The 18,081-nt window shown below is 48.4% G+C and overlaps 1 protein-coding gene across 3 annotated transcripts in view; it reads right to left on the bottom strand.

Annotated features, from left to right (window-relative positions):
• Rasa3 (RAS p21 protein activator 3) overlaps positions 1–18,081 on the bottom strand; it is a 108,632-nt gene that overhangs the window by 75,392 nt on the left and 15,159 nt on the right. The window contains exon 1 of one of the 3 annotated variants that reach the window (XM_074042917.1): positions 9,767–9,893. The exons of the other annotated variants lie outside the window; for them this stretch is intronic. Within the exon in view, the coding sequence (XP_073899018.1) occupies positions 9,767–9,791 (25 nt within the window). The 5' untranslated portion in view covers positions 9,792–9,893. Of the gene's footprint in view, positions 1–9,766; positions 9,894–18,081 lie in introns of those variants that run through there. 3 annotated transcript variants of the gene reach the window in all.

The following is an 18,081-nucleotide window of genomic DNA, read 5'->3' as shown; positions in this document are numbered from 1 at the left end:
AATACATGTGAAGGCTGCAGACAGATCTTGCTATTTAAGCATTAGCTGTCATCGCTATTGCTACAATACACTGAAAGTCCTGCACCACCACGTTCACACACAAGGAACCGAAGACAGTGTGCTAAGGCCACGAAACTCACCAGTATGAATAGCAGCAATGTTATGTGCTGTAATTAACTGTGTGATGTGTTTTGCTTTCCAAAATCCAATGTGGACACCTCATGCTGGTCTGCAGTGTCCCTGCCCATAGCCAGCTCCAGAGCAATACTTGCCCCTGCACCCCGCCTCACTGGCCCCTCCGCCTAGCCTGGTGAGCCGTGGCTCCCCTCACTGCCCTCCAGCATCAGCTCCTGTAGTAATTCTCTCATGTCAGCCTGAACTGTCTCCTCCCCTGTTAGAGCAAAACCCCTGAAAGAAAAAAGAGCCAAGACCTCTGAGCAACCTGAGAGCTACAGAGACCCAGTGGATGGATGTCCACCAACAAATTCCCAACTAACCTGAGATGCTGCCTGTTCCTGAACTTGACGAATAACTTCTGAAAGACAAAGTAGGGAAGATGAGTAAGAAATAAATAAGGATTGAGATGTCACTCGTGATAGGAAGACAGCAACTCTCCATGTGACCAGAAGTAGCAAACCCTGAGCATCTCTGCTCCTCCTGCTCCACAGGACTTGTGTCCCACATCTACTGCTCCTCTAGAATTGCTGTGAAATTTCTAGTAAGTTAAGTGGATAGGGTGAGAAGTTTGGGCAACTAAGGAGGGTGAAGAGAATAATGAAAAACAGACAGCAGGAATGTTATGAGATTAAAAGACAAGGCCTTGGAAAACCAAGGTTAGGCTATTGCAGAAGCTTCCTGAAGACTGGGAATCCCAGAAATGTGAAGAAGACCTGCTCTCCCAGGGAAAACTATTGCCTCCCCAGAAATTGCTGGAGAACAGGGAGGAGACAGGAGGCACCCAAAAAGCACAGACCAAGGTAAAGTGCCAGGCAAGAGTGGGAATAATGTCTGCTCTTATAACCGGGCAGGAAACCCCAGGTGGGGATGCCTGCTGTCCTGCCTGAGCAAGCAGGGCAGGTGGGAGGAGGGGGGGCGGGGAAGGAACCAGCCAGCCATGCAGGTCCCAGTAGCCTGCCACTCTTTGCGATGAAGGCATTTGGGACACGTGTGTGTGTGTGTGTGTGTGTGTGTGTGTGTGTGTATGTGTATGTGTGTGTGTGTGTGCGCGCTCTCTTTTAAGAGTCTTACTGAGATAAAACTTCAGCACCACACAGCACAATCCCCTGGTTCTCAGAGTACTCACAGGGTTGCACAACCATCACAACCAATGTAAGGAACATTTTCATTCCCCTAAAAGAAACCAACCTTGCTCGCCACCACTTCCTCTTCCTCACCTCAGCTTTGGCAGTCACAGGCCTCCACTTTGTCCCTGAGGATTTGCTGGTTTTAGACATTCTACATAAATGGAATCCTATGTCATGTAGTCCTTTGGTCTTGTTTCTCTGCCTAAGTGATGTTCTCAGAGTTGTCCACATTGTAGCTTGTGTCAGGACTTCATTCCTTTTTGTGGCTGGATCACATTCCACTGCATGGATGGACTATGTGTTTGCTCATTCATCAGTCAATGGACACTTGGGCCATCCCATCTTTTGGTTATTGCAAATAGTGCTACTGGGAACACCCACACTCACATTTGTGTGTGCACTTAGGTTTCAGATTCTCTTGAACACATGCCCAGGAGTAGGGCTGCTAGATCATAGGGTGACTCAACTCATTTGTTTGTTAAGGACGGCCACGCTGCTCTACAAGGTGACTACACAATTCTGTGTCCCCAGTAACAGCACACAGCATTACAATTGCTCTACCAACACTCATGCATCTGTTTAATTACACATTTGCTTTAAGTCAGAGAAGGACCTTCTTTAGACTTTTTTGGTTTATGATGACACTACGGGGGGAATGATCACGACAACAGCTTTGTGAACACAGCTGATATTTCTGGCAAAAGACAGGGCAGATGAGAAACTGTCTATGAATAGAACAGCCTAGGGCACCTCCTTGCATCCCTGGAATATGTATGGCCATCTTTAGGTCCTGAGCCCCAGGAGACTCAGTTCCCACATGCAGATGTGCTCCCACACCAATCCTGAACAGTGGCTCTGGACAGCGGCCACAGTCAATGCCTGCTTTGAGAATGTAAGGAGCAAAGTCCTCATGCCAGAGTAAGTGTGGACCTGGGCAGCAGGCTGTAAGTGCAGAGTAACCATGCATGAGCAAGCCAGCCACTTCCTCTACATTTGCCAGGCCTGGCCGGGGTTCCCATCAGAGGAGGAGAGCCTAGTTCCCTTTTTCTAGAGAAGAGTCAGTGGCTCCGGGGCCAAATCTACAGCCCTGGTTCAGGGTTTGGGAGGTGGCGGGGGTCAGGGTAGGGGTATGGAACTTCTATTTGCTTTGCAGTCCCTATAAAAAGTTTTACTTGTACTTTTTGTTGATGTTACTGCTCATACCACCAGAATGCATGGAAGGAAACTCCTACCTGCCAGAGCTCAAGATTAAGAACTGAAAATCATTGTAACCCACACCCACATGGCCTCTCTAGAACAAGCATGATGCTGACTTCTGTCTCTCACATCTAAGGGCATTTCTTGGTTGTTGGACCTGCTTACAGTCGTCTACTGGCCCCTTCAGTGCCAAAATGGCTGTGGAAGGGTGGTACATTGTCCAGTACTGAAGTCTCTCTTCTGTGCCTACAGCTGTCTTTCTGTTTTCTTAAGACGTTGAGTCTAAATATTTTAATTCCTCAAAATGTTATCTATAACATCAGCATCACAAAACCATTTGCCACAGAACCAAGTGCGACACAAGGTCCAGTCAGAGGTCCTCTGGACCCTGCAGTAGGTACTTGCACATCAGGCCTGCTGGTCACTTCATATCATGGTGTGGCCTTGTCCTCAGCGGCTTCAGATTAAGCTCTTGCTGTTTCCTTCACCATGTCCCCTTTTACAATCCCTTCTGCTTGGCTTGCACAGTCCCATCTGGGGTGGAGGACAGCATGTCTCCACCCGTCACAGGTCCTTGGTTTGTGTCTCTACTTGTTGGATGCTTTGACTACAAATTCCAGTTTCAAAGCGCTTCTCTTGATTCCCTTTGGATATGTCCATTTGAAAGAGCTTTTTAAACATCACATGGCCCACATCGCCACAGAGCCAGATCAGAGGCGAAAACCTGCCTCCCACTGCCCCCCAGGACTCCTCCCTGCAAGCAAGAGAGGACACCACCTTCGTGTGCTCCTTGTGGGCCACACCGGGCAACAAATCCCTGTGCCTCCATTTTCACATAAAAGGCAACATTTGCTCATTCAGCCCTTGTTTTGTTTTTTTAAAGGAAGACAGATTTATTTTGGCTCATGGTTTCAGAGGATTCAGTCCATGGTCCCTTGGCCCCATGTGCTTGGGCAGAACACCATGGTGGTAGGAGCATGTGGAAGAGGAAAGCTGTTTACCTCAAGGCAGACAGGATGCAGAGAAAGAAAGAAAGTGGCCAGGGATAAAATACCCAAGGACCTACCCCCAGTAACCTACTTCCTCCAGCTCGTCCCTCCTAAAGTTTCCTTAATCTTCCAAAATAGCATCACCATCTAGGAATCAAGCACTCAATATGTGAGCTTATGGAGGGAGCAAGAAGCAATTCTGGGTCAGCTATCTGGACACTGGACAGTCTACACTTCCCCTGCTCCCTCTTCTCCTTCCTACATTGAGCCACAGGGCAGGTCTGGTCAGGGACTGCACACCCTGCTGTTGTGTTGACAGAGGCTGTGCACCCCACCATCATGTGGAAACTCTGAGAACACTGCTTAGGGAAGCAGAAATCATCTTTACTGTCACAGTTCTGATCTTTTGAGCCATGTCTAGACCCACCACTTCCCACTAACTAAAGCACCAGCACATGCCAACTCTGGGCCTGGGGTCCCTGATACCTCCTATGGAGCCCTGACTGGGACCTGAGCCAGAGCCAGAGTGGGTCCAACACGACTGCCATGGCCAAGAGCAGGCTTAACAGCAAGGCCTCCTTCATTGCTTGCTTTACGACTTTGGAATCAAGGAAGGGAGAATCTGGGAAACAGAATTCGAGAGACTCAGGATGGTGCTGCCGTTGGACCCAAGGACGCCTGTCTACGATCTCCTGACTCGGGGCAGGAAAACTTCTGCCTTTGAGATCTGTGTCTGTTTTTCAGACAGTAAAGCACAACCTCACTGACGCCTCCACCCTCTAATTTGGTACTATTTGCTTTCCTTTCTTCCTCCCACACCATCCTCTGAAAGAGTCCTGGCCTGAATTTGAGGAAGAAAATTTCTTAGATGTCAAAAAAAAATTAGAAAAACATTTTCTTCCTTATAATCATACTTACCCTCAATTCAGCTAGTGCAAAACACCAAATTCTAGAAGGAATTTTAAACGGATAGCATTCATTTGTGCATGAGTATCTGACTCAAAGGAAAACCTGCCTAAATATTTTCAGACATACAACAAGGTGCCAGGTCCATGATTAGAAGACCATGGAATCAGACATCATTCACATGTTATTCTTGGCTGAAGGAACTCTGAGCGGCTGCTGGGGCCTGACTTTTCACAGAATTATCTCTGCTGTTGGCCAAAGACACAGCAGATCAACTGTTGTAGTCCAGGCTGTCCTGGACTCTTCCTGGGCCTCCCAAGAACAAGGACAGAGGACACGACCAGCAAAACACAAGGCCACATGAGGTTCCACGTGCATGTGTGACCTCGTTGAGGAGCTCACTGTGGCCCATTTGCACCTCCATTTGCAGAAAGTAGACAGGCCACATCCTCACTGTAAGCCAGCATATTCTTCCTTCCCTTCCCTGCTCTCAGAGATAGGAATACTCAGACAAATGGCCCCAGTGACAAAGGAGAGGGCCCAGTCAACATGGCCTCGCAAGGCCCAGGGCACTCTGGGCTGGACGTGCTCCCCAGCAAGCCCTAGGGATCTCTGGTGCCAGGCAACTCCCTTGCACAGCACATGGCTACCCCACTGTCTCTTCTCCCCCCTTTCTCACAACCAATGAGAAATACAGTGGGAAGTGAGAAAGAGCTAATGACTCCAGGCTCCTGGGAACAAAAATCTCAGGCAAAAGACTAAATAAGGTGGTTACCAACAGAATGGGAGAAAGTACTTCACACCACATATCTGATAAGGGTCTTTTTAGTAAGTGAAATATGTTTTTTTAAACTCACACTCAACAACAAAAAGACAACCCAATGAAAAGATAGCCAAAGGACCTCCTCCAAAGAAGATACACAAATTGTCAACATCACTAGTCATTATGAAAACACAAATCAAAACCACAAGATACCACTTCCCACCGCAAGGACAGCTAAAATTTAAAAGAAAAAAGAAAGAAACACTGCTGTGGGAAAGTCTGTCTCCTCTCATTGGAGGGTCCCACGGGGAATACCAAAAGCATCCACAGTCCTCTCCCAGATGTCCGCTCAGGAGAACTGGAAACAGGTGTTCACAGCAGTGTCAGTCACAACAACTGGCAGGTGGGAACAACCTGAGCGTCCATCAATGTCTGAACTGACAAAATGTGGCAAGTCGTGGGGTGGGGACGGGATGTGGTCACTTAAAGGGAGCAGCATGTTCTGGGGTGATTAAAAATTTTGAAATGAGAGATTGATGGTTGCACTACACTGTAAACGCACTAAGTACCACTGAATTGTTCACTTTAAAACTGTTACAATGCTGAATTTCATATGATGTGCATTTTGCAGGAATTTTTTTTTTAAAATATAGTCACCAGAGGTGATTGCTGGCATTGTGACTTCACCATCAGGTTCACATTTCACTGACATCCTTGCAAGGATCAGAGAGTATAAACAAATACCTCTTTTGGAGTTTGTTTAATCTTATTTTTTTCACTGACACACTTTGCTGGGAAATTGCACACATTTGGTAAACTCAGCTCCAAGGTGAGTTCAGAAGCCTGAGAAGGATGCCACCAGCCTCCAGGGCCCAGTTTCCTCTGGCTCAGCACACTTCAGGGTTCTAGATCCATCTGTACTTTGGCCTCTTCTTATACCAGGGGCCCTACAGCATGTATGATGGAACACTGGTGCCCCTTTCTTTTAATATACCAGCTGAAATAGTGTTCCAAGATGAAGCCGCTAATGTGCTACAGTCTGGTTTACAAAGGCCAAGATGTTTCTGGGTTTTCAAATGATGACTTGGCTCCCTGTCACCCTCAGAAGATGCCTGGGGCGGGGGTTGTAGGTTCTTTTTTTTTTTTTTTTTTTTTTTGCAACTTTTGAGACATTATTCACTCTTTTAAAATATGCACGTCAGTGGGTTTTAATACGTCACAGAGCTATGTAGATATCACCACCAATTCCAAAGAATGTTCGTCACCCGAGAGAAGCTCAATACTGTGTGCATCCATCCTACTTCTGCTCCCTGCAGCCCTGAAACCTCACTTCCATGCTGTCTCTACAGATTTGCCCTTTTGCACACTTCATAAGCATGGATCAGACAGATGGCTTTTGCATGAGGTTTCTGTGATGGAGCCATGTTTCAAAACTCCTCAGTATCATAGCCTAACTCAGGCTTCACTCCTCTTTATGGTTGAATAACAGACATGCATCCACCAGAGCCCACAATCACCACAGCACAAAACCACAGGGAAAGACATAGGAGAAACCAAAGTTATAAGTCTTCACAAACAAAAGGGACATGGTCTGGAATGTGGCTCAGTGGCAGAGCACTTGCCTAGCATGTGCAAGGCACTAGGTTCAATCCCCAGTACCGAAAAACATACACACAAACCCCGAAAACAGGGAATATGGGGCAAGCCATCCAGCTTCTCTGGGCTTTGGTTTCCCCATCTGTAACTGGAATGGCTGGTCATCAGGAGACCCTGGATTTCCTTCAGATTATACAGTTCTATGATTTAAAGTAGGTAAGCCAACCCGGGAGTCTTGACCTACTTTCCAATCCAACAAAATTTGAGATGTTGCATTCACTATCCTCAGGAGAGTTCATGGGGGAAGAGCAATTATGATATAAAACCACAATCCAGCCAGGCACAGTAATGAATGTCTGCAATCCCAGCTGCTTGGGAGGTTGAAGTCAAAGGATCTTGAGTTCAAGGTCAGCTGGACAACATAGTGAGATCCTATCTCAAAAAAACAGGAAAACTAAGATCCTCTTTGGTCCTGTGAACGAATTAAAGTTACTTTTTCACTCCACAAATGGCAAAACCTCCACTAAGAAAAAGCTCTAAGCAGCAGCCTACGGTGTTATATCTGTGTAATGTCCTGTTTTTATTGTGAAAAATTGTCTATTGCTTTCACCCATTCAGAGCTAAGCCCCAGCATCTCCCATCTGCATGCCAGGCCTTCGACACTGAAAATTTCTATAAGCCATGAGCAATGCCCCACCAGTGGCAGCAGAATCCCAGGCATCAGAAGGCACGGTTTCGAGCCACACAGATCTCTTGCCTAAGAGGACTGCCTTGTCCCATTCCCACTCTCACAAAGTGTGAACAGGACATGGACATTCTCTGGAACTCATAGTTCTACAGGGCCCCAGGTCAAGGACTTCTTCCTGCCTCATGAGACATCTATGAATTGCCCTCCTGCCTGACACTGTCTGCTCTTGGCCAGTCACCTGACACAAGGCTTGAGGCCAGGCATCCAGCTCTCCACCCATCTCTCGACACAACTCCCCCACATCCATGTTGCAAACAATTCCCACCAGAAAGAGCCTGGTCCTCACACAGGAAGAATGGCTCCTTCCCAGCAAATGACTCGTGTCCCAGGCTCCCTCCACCTAGTCCCACTCCAAGTACACATGAACCATGCTGACTTGCATGGGCAACCATTATCCTCATCCCTGTACCCTCCTCAAAGGCACTCAAGGGTTTTCTGCTGCACGCCAGCAAAGTTCTGTCCCCAGTTAGGCATTGAAGCCCCTGCCAGCTGATGTCCACTAACGTCCAGGCCTATCTAGCTTCTTCCCTGGTTTCCATGCTCCACACACCACGTCTGTAGCCACTGTGTGCACTCCTTCCTCCATGCACATTGCCCTCTTGCAGGCATCTAAATCCATCTATCCCCATGTTCAAGGGCTCTCTTCCATGAAGTTTCACAGGGTACCCCCCAAAGCCAACTCTGTCTCTGAGCTCCTCTGGCACACTGCCATTGTCACCACACTGACAGCACTCCCATCTCCTCACAGAACAGTTGTGTCTCTACACAAGTCATCCCTTTCTTAGACCAAATGGCTCTAACCAAACACATGTTGAACAAAGGGACATTTCCAGAGCTAAGTCAGAGCTGCCTATGATTGAAGTCCTGGATGACCATGGACTTGACCTCTATCCTTGCTTTAGCTGGCTGAGCAGCAAAATCCCCAGGAGAGAGAATCAGGTTTCACGTCTGTCCTCAGTGACCCATTGCACTAGGCTCCATGCAGGATATCTTTATTATTACTGACCAGCTTCCCACCAGGGCAAATACCTCTGCTTATCCACCAAGAAACAAATCCAAAACAGAAGCCACTGTCCCTTCAAGACAGGCCTCATGGAGAGGACAGGGAAGTGGCAAACCAATACTGGCTGGGGGAATCCAGTGGGTCACGCCTGCAATGGCCTAGCATCCTTAGATCCTTAGATCGATGGCCCATCTGCTGCGAACCAGTCTAGAAGACTATCAAACTTTGTGACACCTGCCCACTAGTGAAGAAGATAGCCAGGATATCATCAAGCAGGTATAAGACTGGAGGCCACCAGTCTCCATTCTGCATAGAACAAGGGTCTCAAGGTGCCAGGTGGGTTTCTGTAGACAGAGACATGTGGACAGGAATAGGCTGGGCCTGAGTGCAGGGGAATAAGAGCCTGGTGTCTGGGGCCAGGATGGAAATCCAACAGGTTATTGGTACTGTGTGTGCCCAGGCATAAAATGCAGACTCAGCAAAGCAGAGGTAAGACAGGAACCAGCTGGTTGTCTGTCCCCACAGAGGACAGAGAAGGCAAAAGCCTGACAGGATGAGACAGTTGAGAGGACCCCACTGCTGACAACAGGGCACAGGAACTGCTCAGAGTCTGGGGACCTGGGGCTCCAGGGAATGTTCCAGAATAGGAGGCAGGCAAGAAGAAGAGGCTAGACAGATGTTGGCAGAGATTTAAAGGATGAAGTAATAAAAGTTTTAAAATCCCCTTAGCTTGTGGGCTGTACCCTAGCCTTGGATTCACAGGCACAAGAAGAAAAGTACCATGCAAAGGGTCCCACAGCCAGCACATCTGCCTGGAGAACAGCTCCCAAGAACAAGGGTACAGTCACGCTCCCCAACCACAGTACCAAGGATGCCAAAAGCAGCAGCCCCACTGCAGTCTCCTTGCAGCTCCATTGCAGCCCACTGCATCACTGGAGTCCACTGCACCACTGCAGCTGCCACATGTAGCCTCACTATACCACGGCAGCCCCCAGTGCAGCCCAGGTTCCCCTGGATACTCACACATACTTGGGTACACCACATACAAGCAGTTAGGGTTTTATTTACTTAACTCAAAAGTTGTGTTAAAACTTCAAAAAAAAATTAAATATCCCTATTTGTCTAATTATGCAAGAAAAACTGCCAGGTTTACATAGCCATCTGTGTCAAAAGAACCACAGGCCATTAGGCCTGAGACCAGATTCACACCTAAACACATGTTTTTTTTTTTAATTTATTAGAATAAGGAAGAAATGAAACCTCGAGTCAAAGAACTTGCAGGCATCTCAACACTAACTCCATCTCCCCACTCAGGACACCTTTCTGTAAGGAGCAGAGGCAGTCAGTCTCCTTCTCCGTGACCCTCCTCTCTTTCTTTCCCTCAAGCCGCTCTAAGCATGTTGAGTATAAGATGAGGAGTTCACCTGTTAGGGAGAAGCACATTTTAGATTTTCATGCACCAAATACACACAGGTGCCCACTCACCCTGCATACCCTGGGTCAGCATGTCTTGGGGGAAGCAAAGGATCAGGAAGATTAGCATCCAAGCCTCTAACAGAACACAGATGGAGAGAAAAGGACAGAGAGACTAAGAGACTGCATCAAGAGAGGGACGAAGACAGAGAGAACAAGAGAGACAGAGACAGGGAAAGAGACACATAGAGAGACTGAGATAAGAGACAGAGGCAGAGACACAGAGAGATGGAAAGGGAGAGAACAAAGTTTCCCACAGGAAAAACCAAGTTCAGATCTTGGGCTCCTTTATGGGAAACACCTGGCCAACTTCTCTGTGGACAGTGGCACTGTGGACAGAAGCACAGCATGGTCTGCAGGGTTACTTACACATCTCCACATACCAACTCACCAGGAACCATGCTGATCCATTTGCAGATGATGACAGTGAGGTCCAGGGCTGGCCAAAGCTGGCCCAGCAGCCAGGGGCTGTGGCAGAAGTAGGATCACACCTCTGGGGTAGTTTCATGCCACACATAACATCAGTCCTGGTCAGGTGAGCACACACATCTGCCATGACAGATGCCCTCACTGTGAGATTCCAGGTGTTTCCTGATAGTTCTTCTCTGGTTGGTGGGATTCCCCAGAGGGAGAATCCCTGAGTCCCAGAGGCCTGAGCCACTCAGCCAGGAGTGGCCAGGAAGAAGGGAATCAAGTCATCACTGCAGATTGATGTGGAGCCCACAGGTGTGTTGGCTGCCTGATCAATCCCAGACCAGTGTCTCCCCAGAGTCATGTTCCTAGCCAAGCCAGGCAGGGAGAGGGCCTGGGGGTCCAAGGCACTGCCTAGCCCAGGAGCCTCTGGCCCCACACAGTGTTCAACTTTCTCCTTTCCAGGTTAAACACAACAGAGCTTCCTTGGAAGGAAACTGCTGCCATGGAGGCCATGTTGGGCCACCCTTTGCAGGCTCCAGGAGGCACAGAATCTCCTTGAGAAGACAAAGGTCCTGTTCCCCGCCCCCTCCCCCAGGCAGGGGCATCATTATCATGGCAACAGCTTCTGTGTGTGTGTGTGTGTGTGTGTGTGTGTGTGTGTGTGTGTGTGGTGCTAAAGATTGAACCCAGGGGCTGGGAAGTAGCTCGGTGGTACAGTGCTTGCCTAGCATGCACGAGGCCCTGGGTTCGATCCCAGCACCAAAAAAGAAAAGACAAAAAAAAAAAAAAGATTGAACCCAGTGCCTTGTGCATGCTAGGCAAGTGCTCTACCACTGAGCCATACCCCCAGCACAGGAACAACTTTGAGGAAACCAAAGTCCCAGTCTTGCAAAAAAGAGCAAATGACATAGGACCATCAGTGGGCAATATGGTGTGGACCAGCTTCACACTGAAGGCCACTGCAGTCTAGCTTGAAGACAGGTGGACAGTCTGGAGCCAGGTTGGAACCCTGTCCTACCACCAGCTATCTCAGCCAAGAGTGGGGCTGATGCCTCGCTCTGCTAAGTCCATCCAGACATGGCTACAGGACATCCCAGAGCAGGAGACAAGTCTACCCTCTTTGTGGTTATAGTAATAGTAGGAATGGTGGTGGTGGTTGTGATGACAATGGTGACAGTTTTGTTGGTGGTGATGGTAGAGGTGATGGCAGTGGTGGTGATGATGGTAGTGGTACAGACAGTGAAGTTTGTGTTGTTTGTGGTGATGGTGGTGTGGTGGTGATGGTGTTGTTTGCATTGTCATTCTTGGTGATGGTGGTACTATCTGCAAAAAGAAGCCAAGTGTGTCAGCTTTATGATGTGAGTTGACAATCAGGTCCCCTTTTTGGGTTGTGTATACACCTTCCTACCCTGGTGTACCTTGGGCCTCATGGAGACAAGGTTACCAAGGAGGTGCCACGTGGCTACAGAGCACTGAACAGCAGCCTTGGCTGACTTGGGGTGTCCTGGAAAACCTAGCATCCTTTGGGGATGGTCTTTGTCCTTTCAAAGCTCAGACATATACTGCATAAACCAATTCTCTTGAGGAGGCAGGGCTGTAGGGGTTCATGCCCAAGAGTGCCTGCTGGCAAAGGCCCTCCATACTATACATATATATATATAGATATAGATAGATAGATATAGATATAGATATAGATAGATAGAGAGAGAGGTGGTGGGGGAGGGAAGGAGAGAGGGACCCATACTAAACACTGATTTTTCATAAACTTTGTTTAGAGGCTTATTTCCTTAGGAAAATCAGAATAATATTCATTTATGGCCTCTTAGAAACAAACTTTTTAAAGACTAAGAGGAAATCCAGAGGGTACCTTCACAGTCAGACATAAGGAGAGGACAAGAAGCAAGCCTGAGACCAAAGCTGCTCCTTTGCATTCTGTGGCTTGGCAGACACTGCCCCAGCATCAGCGCTGGGCTGAGTGAGTGAGCAGAAGATGTTTTGTCATCTTGGTTCCTGTTATGAACTGCCCGTGGGAGGGGGTTGTGGAGTGGGGTCTGGTACTGCCCAGTGGATACTGTCCTGTGTCAGAGCTAGAGCTGCCAGGCATAGTGCCCTCAGCTAAGTGTTCCAAAGCCCCTCTCCTCTTGCCCTGGTGTCCCCAAAGCCAAACTCCTTGACAAACCCAGGGGTAAAGGGCTGTGGGAGAGCAGCCTCACCAACAGCTGCCTCTGCACTGCTTCGCTAAGCTACTACAGACTCAGCCTCTCTTCACTGGTTCATGTAATGATGAGGTAAGTCACATGGGATGGGAGGATTAAAGGTCCAAGTGTCTCAGTGGTTGGTGGCCCACTAGGAATGAGGCACTGTGAGCATGCATGGGGTTGTTCTCTTGGTCCTGGAGCTCCTCCTCCCTCTCCCTGGGAAAGCACAGGCTAGCCTGCATGGAGCTGGTTAGCAGACAGTAATCTCCTAGGGCTTGGAGACAAGGCAATAGCTTTGTGCTGGGCCCAACAAGTAGAGCAGAGAGCCATGGCGTACTTCAACTTGGAAGCTGAAGTGAGAGGAAGGGAGAGGAGAACAGGAAACCACTGTGTTCTGTGAGAGTGACTGATTTCTGGAGTTTTAAATAAACAGGCAGAGGGCTGACAGGGGTGCACCCACTGCAACAGAACACACACAGCCTCTGCATGTGAGATCAGATCTCTGCTCTCGGGCAATCTTGTCACAAGTAATAAATAAGGAAGGAAAAACCAAAGTCTGCATTTTGCTAAAATTGCTACTGAGACTTCAAAGCTATGACGACTGCAGGCTTGGGTTTGTGGTTCTCCACAGGGACAGAGGAATACAGGCTGTCTGTGTAGCTGGGGCCACTGAGACAGTCACGCTCGCCCCATAATGGCAATGAATGTGCCAAGCTGGTGATGGGGTCAGGCAAGGAGGCAGCTTCTGCTAGATGGAGGATGCAGGCTGTGGTATGGAGACCATGCAGGTGTCCACAGCACGAGCCTGAGAAGTAACTATGGTCAAACCTCCTAATAGGTTCACTGAGTCACAATCCCAACTTGGTGGAGCACACACCTGCAGTGTCCCAGAGCCTGCGCTATGCGGTTGAAACTGAGTCTTAAAGAGACTATTTTCCCCCTATTTTAAGATGTTTTAATTACAATAGAACTACATATATGGTAGCCGACTCACCATACAGGCAAGGCTGGTCTCCTCCCTTCAACCAGTCCTATATCCAGACTAGCCACGCTGACCATTTGATGTGGACACTTGTGTCCTTTTCTCTCCTACAACCATACAAGGAATGAATGCATGTATAAACGGAACTTTTTACTAAAGTTGCATCATATTATACTATTCTACTAGCCTTTCTACATTATGAAAAAAAATGATCCACGTTCCTGGCCATGGGTTGAGCTTAACCCTTTTTAGCAAAGACAGTGTTCTGTAGGATGGCAGCACCATCACAACATTCATCTGACTTGTCTGAAAACAGAATGGAGACTACAGGACACCCACCTCACCTCCCGCAGCTGCAATGCTCATCTCTTCAGCAGCTCCTGCCTCACAGGATATACTGGGGACTGCAGTGGCCACACACCTGCCAACACTGCAGGATTGTGACAACTGTGCCGCTGGGACTCCCCACAAAAAGTCCTACACATACATGCTTATATACAGATGCAACAGAACCCTTGGTCAGAGGTGATATGCCCACTGTCCTGCACCCTCAAATGCTGCCAATCTGAGCAGAGAAGTCCCAGGGCTCCTGCTGTGACTGCATTTCCCTGCCTGCTTCCGTGACACTTAGGGGAGGAAGAGTGGACCAGCGTCTGTGCTTGCATTTCCTTATCCACCTCCGCAGAGCCAGGCACTGTCTCGTGAGGCATCTTAATGTTTTGCCATATACAAATTCTTATATATAGGCCTCCCTTGGTATCCATGGAGATTGGTTCCAGGACCCCCCACAGATACCAAAACGCATAGATGCTCAAGCCTCTTATATAAAGTGGTGCATTTACACATAACTCACACACATCCTCCAGTAAACTTTAAAGCATCTCTAGAAGCCTTCTCTACTTAATGCATTGTAAATGCTATGCGACTAGTTGTTGTATTGTATTGTTTATGGAATAATGACTATTCTGAGAGCTAAAAAAGAAAAATGTCTATATATGTTCAGTACAGATGCAATTATTTTTTCAAGTATCTTTGATCCCTAGTAGGTAGGATGCATGAAGTCATGGTTATGGAAGGCCAGGGGCTTGAGGGGTGTGGTGGGGCACCACGGAACACACTAAATCTGCCATAGTTTCCTCTTCTGTTTTCAGGCTCCACGTACCTGTGACCTGCTTCTGCACCTCTAGGCCACTTGTTGCCCATCAGGAAACCTGACCATCTACACATCAGAAGCTGGACACACATGTGTCCCAAGACACTGTTTATGCTGCACATCTGCTGGCTACTAACAGCTTGTCTCCTCTAATAGGAGATCCTATTTCCACAAACTAAGTTATATACAAAGCTGGTGTCAGCCCTTCACCTTCTGAGTAATATCTTTTCATGTTTGAAGTTTAGCTACAGCTAATAACCTAAGTTTAAAATGTTACATTTGTTCTTTAACATAATGTAATCCTCCCTCCCCAGTAGCTTCTTGATTAAAACCGTGATTGTAAAGGAAATCCTCAGTGCATTGACAGTCATCTTCCCACCAGCTCTGTGTCCATAAGACCATTTCACCTTGAATTTCTACTCCCTAGAGTTTCCTCTCCAGTTTAATCCTCCATTAAGCTGTTCTTTTTCCTACCAAGTTGTATTTTTTAGCTCTCAGAATCTGAGCCTTTGGCTGGTAGACATTGTCTGCTCACCATCCAAGGGCCAGGTCTCAATCTTCCATGGATTAAATAAATTGCACTCACAAGAAGTTCCAGTCTTTACTTCCACCATCATGTCTAAGAAATGAAAAGTGCACAGAGCTACCAGAACTTCTCTGGCTCCTCTCTGGAACCTGTCAAAGAAGCCCAAATTCCACTGGTCCCAGGGCAGAGGGCAGGGAGGCCAGTGTGTATGAAAAGAGGAACATTAGAAGTTAGGAGACAATGCCACACCTAAGCCTGGCCCTGTGCCATGCTAAACCGCACATGGCTCCCTCTTGGGCTGACCTGGTAGAAAGACATCCTGTGTCCTGCCTGCGAGGCAAGGCTCTGAGTCTCATCTTCCCACCTCCAACCTGCTGGTTTCATGGAGGAGGGCATGGCACTTCTCATGGACCCCCCCAGTCTAAAAAAGAATGTCCACCTCTTCCCCCACAGTCCCACCCAATTCTTTCAGGAGGTCCAAAGCAGATCCCACGAAGCGGAAGTCAGCAGAAGGCAGCCAGCTTCAGCAAGGCAGGATGAATCACTGGATGGGGGTTCACATTACAGCTGGCCTTTCCAAAGGGAGCCACAGGATCCTGGCGACTCAGAAGCAGAGGCTTGCATCCATCACAGGACACTCAGCCCAGGACAGGAGTCCCTAAAGGATGCCACACCCAGCCACCACCTCAGAGCAGGCACAAGCCTCTCTCTATGCCTCAGTTTCCCCATCAGTGAAAGGGGACCATCCTGCCTGCTAGGGCTCACAAGAGACACTGCCATGATACATATGAAGTACATACCCCCATCCCAGTCACTTACCCAGTGCTACCCAGTAAGTGACCCTCTGAGCCTGTTGGCTAAAAACTCAGCTGCTCACCAGGATGAGGACAGGTTGCGCCATCTTGCTTGTGATGGAATTAGTGGGTTAATGCCCACCAGTTTGAGTTGAGGGCTGGAAGTCTACAGTGTGAGACCCTCTCCCCACCACCTCTCCGAAAGGAGACCCTTTGAATTCCTCATGGACAACCCAGAGCCACCCACGGTCCCCATGGTAGGCACACCCCTCCCACTGAGCCCTGGACCTACTAATATGATCATAATGAACACATTTGTGCCACAGGGAGGTTTCAGGGCAGTAGAGCCAGCAGCAAGGCCAGACATTATCCATCCCAATCTAGTGCTTGAAGAGATAAGGAAAGGGTGGATAGATCCAGCTCTGGATCACAGAGACCTCTCCACACAGCTCTTGGACTTGGTCAAAATCCAAGAGTTTCCCAAGGCAGTAGCATTACTAAAGCTCTACATTCACCAAGCCACAGAGCCACAGCCACAGACTCCCAGGTTCTCATGACATTGGTTTGGTCATGGGTGTGAGTTGGCCCTGCTTTTAGCCTATAGCTCCAGCACCATGGACTTACCAAGTACCTGTGCTATAGTGGCTATTCAAAGCCTCTGTCTTAAGAGAAGCATGACGTAAACAGTAGGAGCTCTTGAATGGCACTGAGCATTTTTCCTTCACTTTACCTGCCCATTTGGATCCCCCATTGACACTTGTCACCAGCCCACCATTAGAGCCTATCCACCTGTCTCAAATGGCACTAATGAACCCCACACTCCAATATAATCCCAAGCCAATCACAGTTGGATAATAACATGATGAAGCCAACTGTGCACCGTGGGATCAGAAGTTATTTCACCTCCTTCCATACAGATGGGTTGAGGATGCAGAATGAGAACCACTAGGCCCAATAGGTTGTGCAGGTAGATCTCTCACAGAGGACTGCCAACTAATGTCAAAGCAAAAACCAAAACCCCAAATATGACTTCAGATTTGTCCTTCATCCACCAAACAACAACCTCTCAGGTTCTCGTCTGAAGGACAGTCAGGGTCCTCAGGCCTCTGCAGACTGTGAACAGGCACCTTCCCATATGGCTTCTGGAGAACCATGCATGAGACTGAGGTATGGCCAGCTACAGGGAGGAAGGCTCTTTAATAAGGAGGGTTCCAGTAGCACAGGCTGACAGCATGTAGTGCGGCCAGCTTGGAAACACATGGGACAGTTCTCACAGAGCATCCTCAGAGCACTCACCACCTGGCAAATGCAGCCCCGGTTCCCAGACATCCACAGATGATGAAGCTCAGGCCCCCAGCAGAAAGGGATTCTTGGGATTTACCATGCCAAGGCACCCCATATGGAATTACAGCTTTTGTATATCCCAAACCTACAGTGAACATGTACCCACATACACACATATATAAAAGTCACACAAAGACCTGAGCAACGGTTGCCAGCAACCCTCAACCGGCATGAGCTGGACACGATTTGGGGAGGCAAATTTAGACAGAAGCATGGGGAGAAAGAATAGACTGCCCTGCTGCCCCCACTTCTCTCTACCTCCCTTCTAACCTGGCCACATGCATCAGGTCCCCAGGAAGCTCTGAACAGCAGCCAGTCCCAGCCCAATCCATTGATTAAGGGAATGGACAAACACTGGTCTGTTGGGGTCTCCAACAACTCTGATGTCAGCCAAGGGCCCTTAGATCTTCCCAAGACTCCTGCCTGGATTAAGGAGGCCCCACTACAGCATTCTCACCTGGACACCACAGTGTGTACGTCCATCTACCTACATTTCCTGCACCATGGAGGTCAGCAGAGCTCATACATCAAGCTGCATAAAGTGAGACATATAAGGGCCTCAAACACCACGAAGGGTAAAGCCATGCTGTGACTATCCACATAGCACTGAACTGCACAGGGGGCAGATGACCATCCAGACACTACAGTTTTCTCCCCAACAGGGGCGATCACCTCCAGTGGGATCTGAGCA

Source organism: Castor canadensis, chromosome 10, assembly GCF_047511655.1.
Source record: "Castor canadensis chromosome 10, mCasCan1.hap1v2, whole genome shotgun sequence".
Classification (NCBI taxonomy): domain Eukaryota; kingdom Metazoa; phylum Chordata; class Mammalia; order Rodentia; family Castoridae; genus Castor; species Castor canadensis.
The sequence above is the reverse complement of the archived record's forward strand: the minus strand, read 5'-3'. Positions and strand labels throughout refer to the sequence as shown.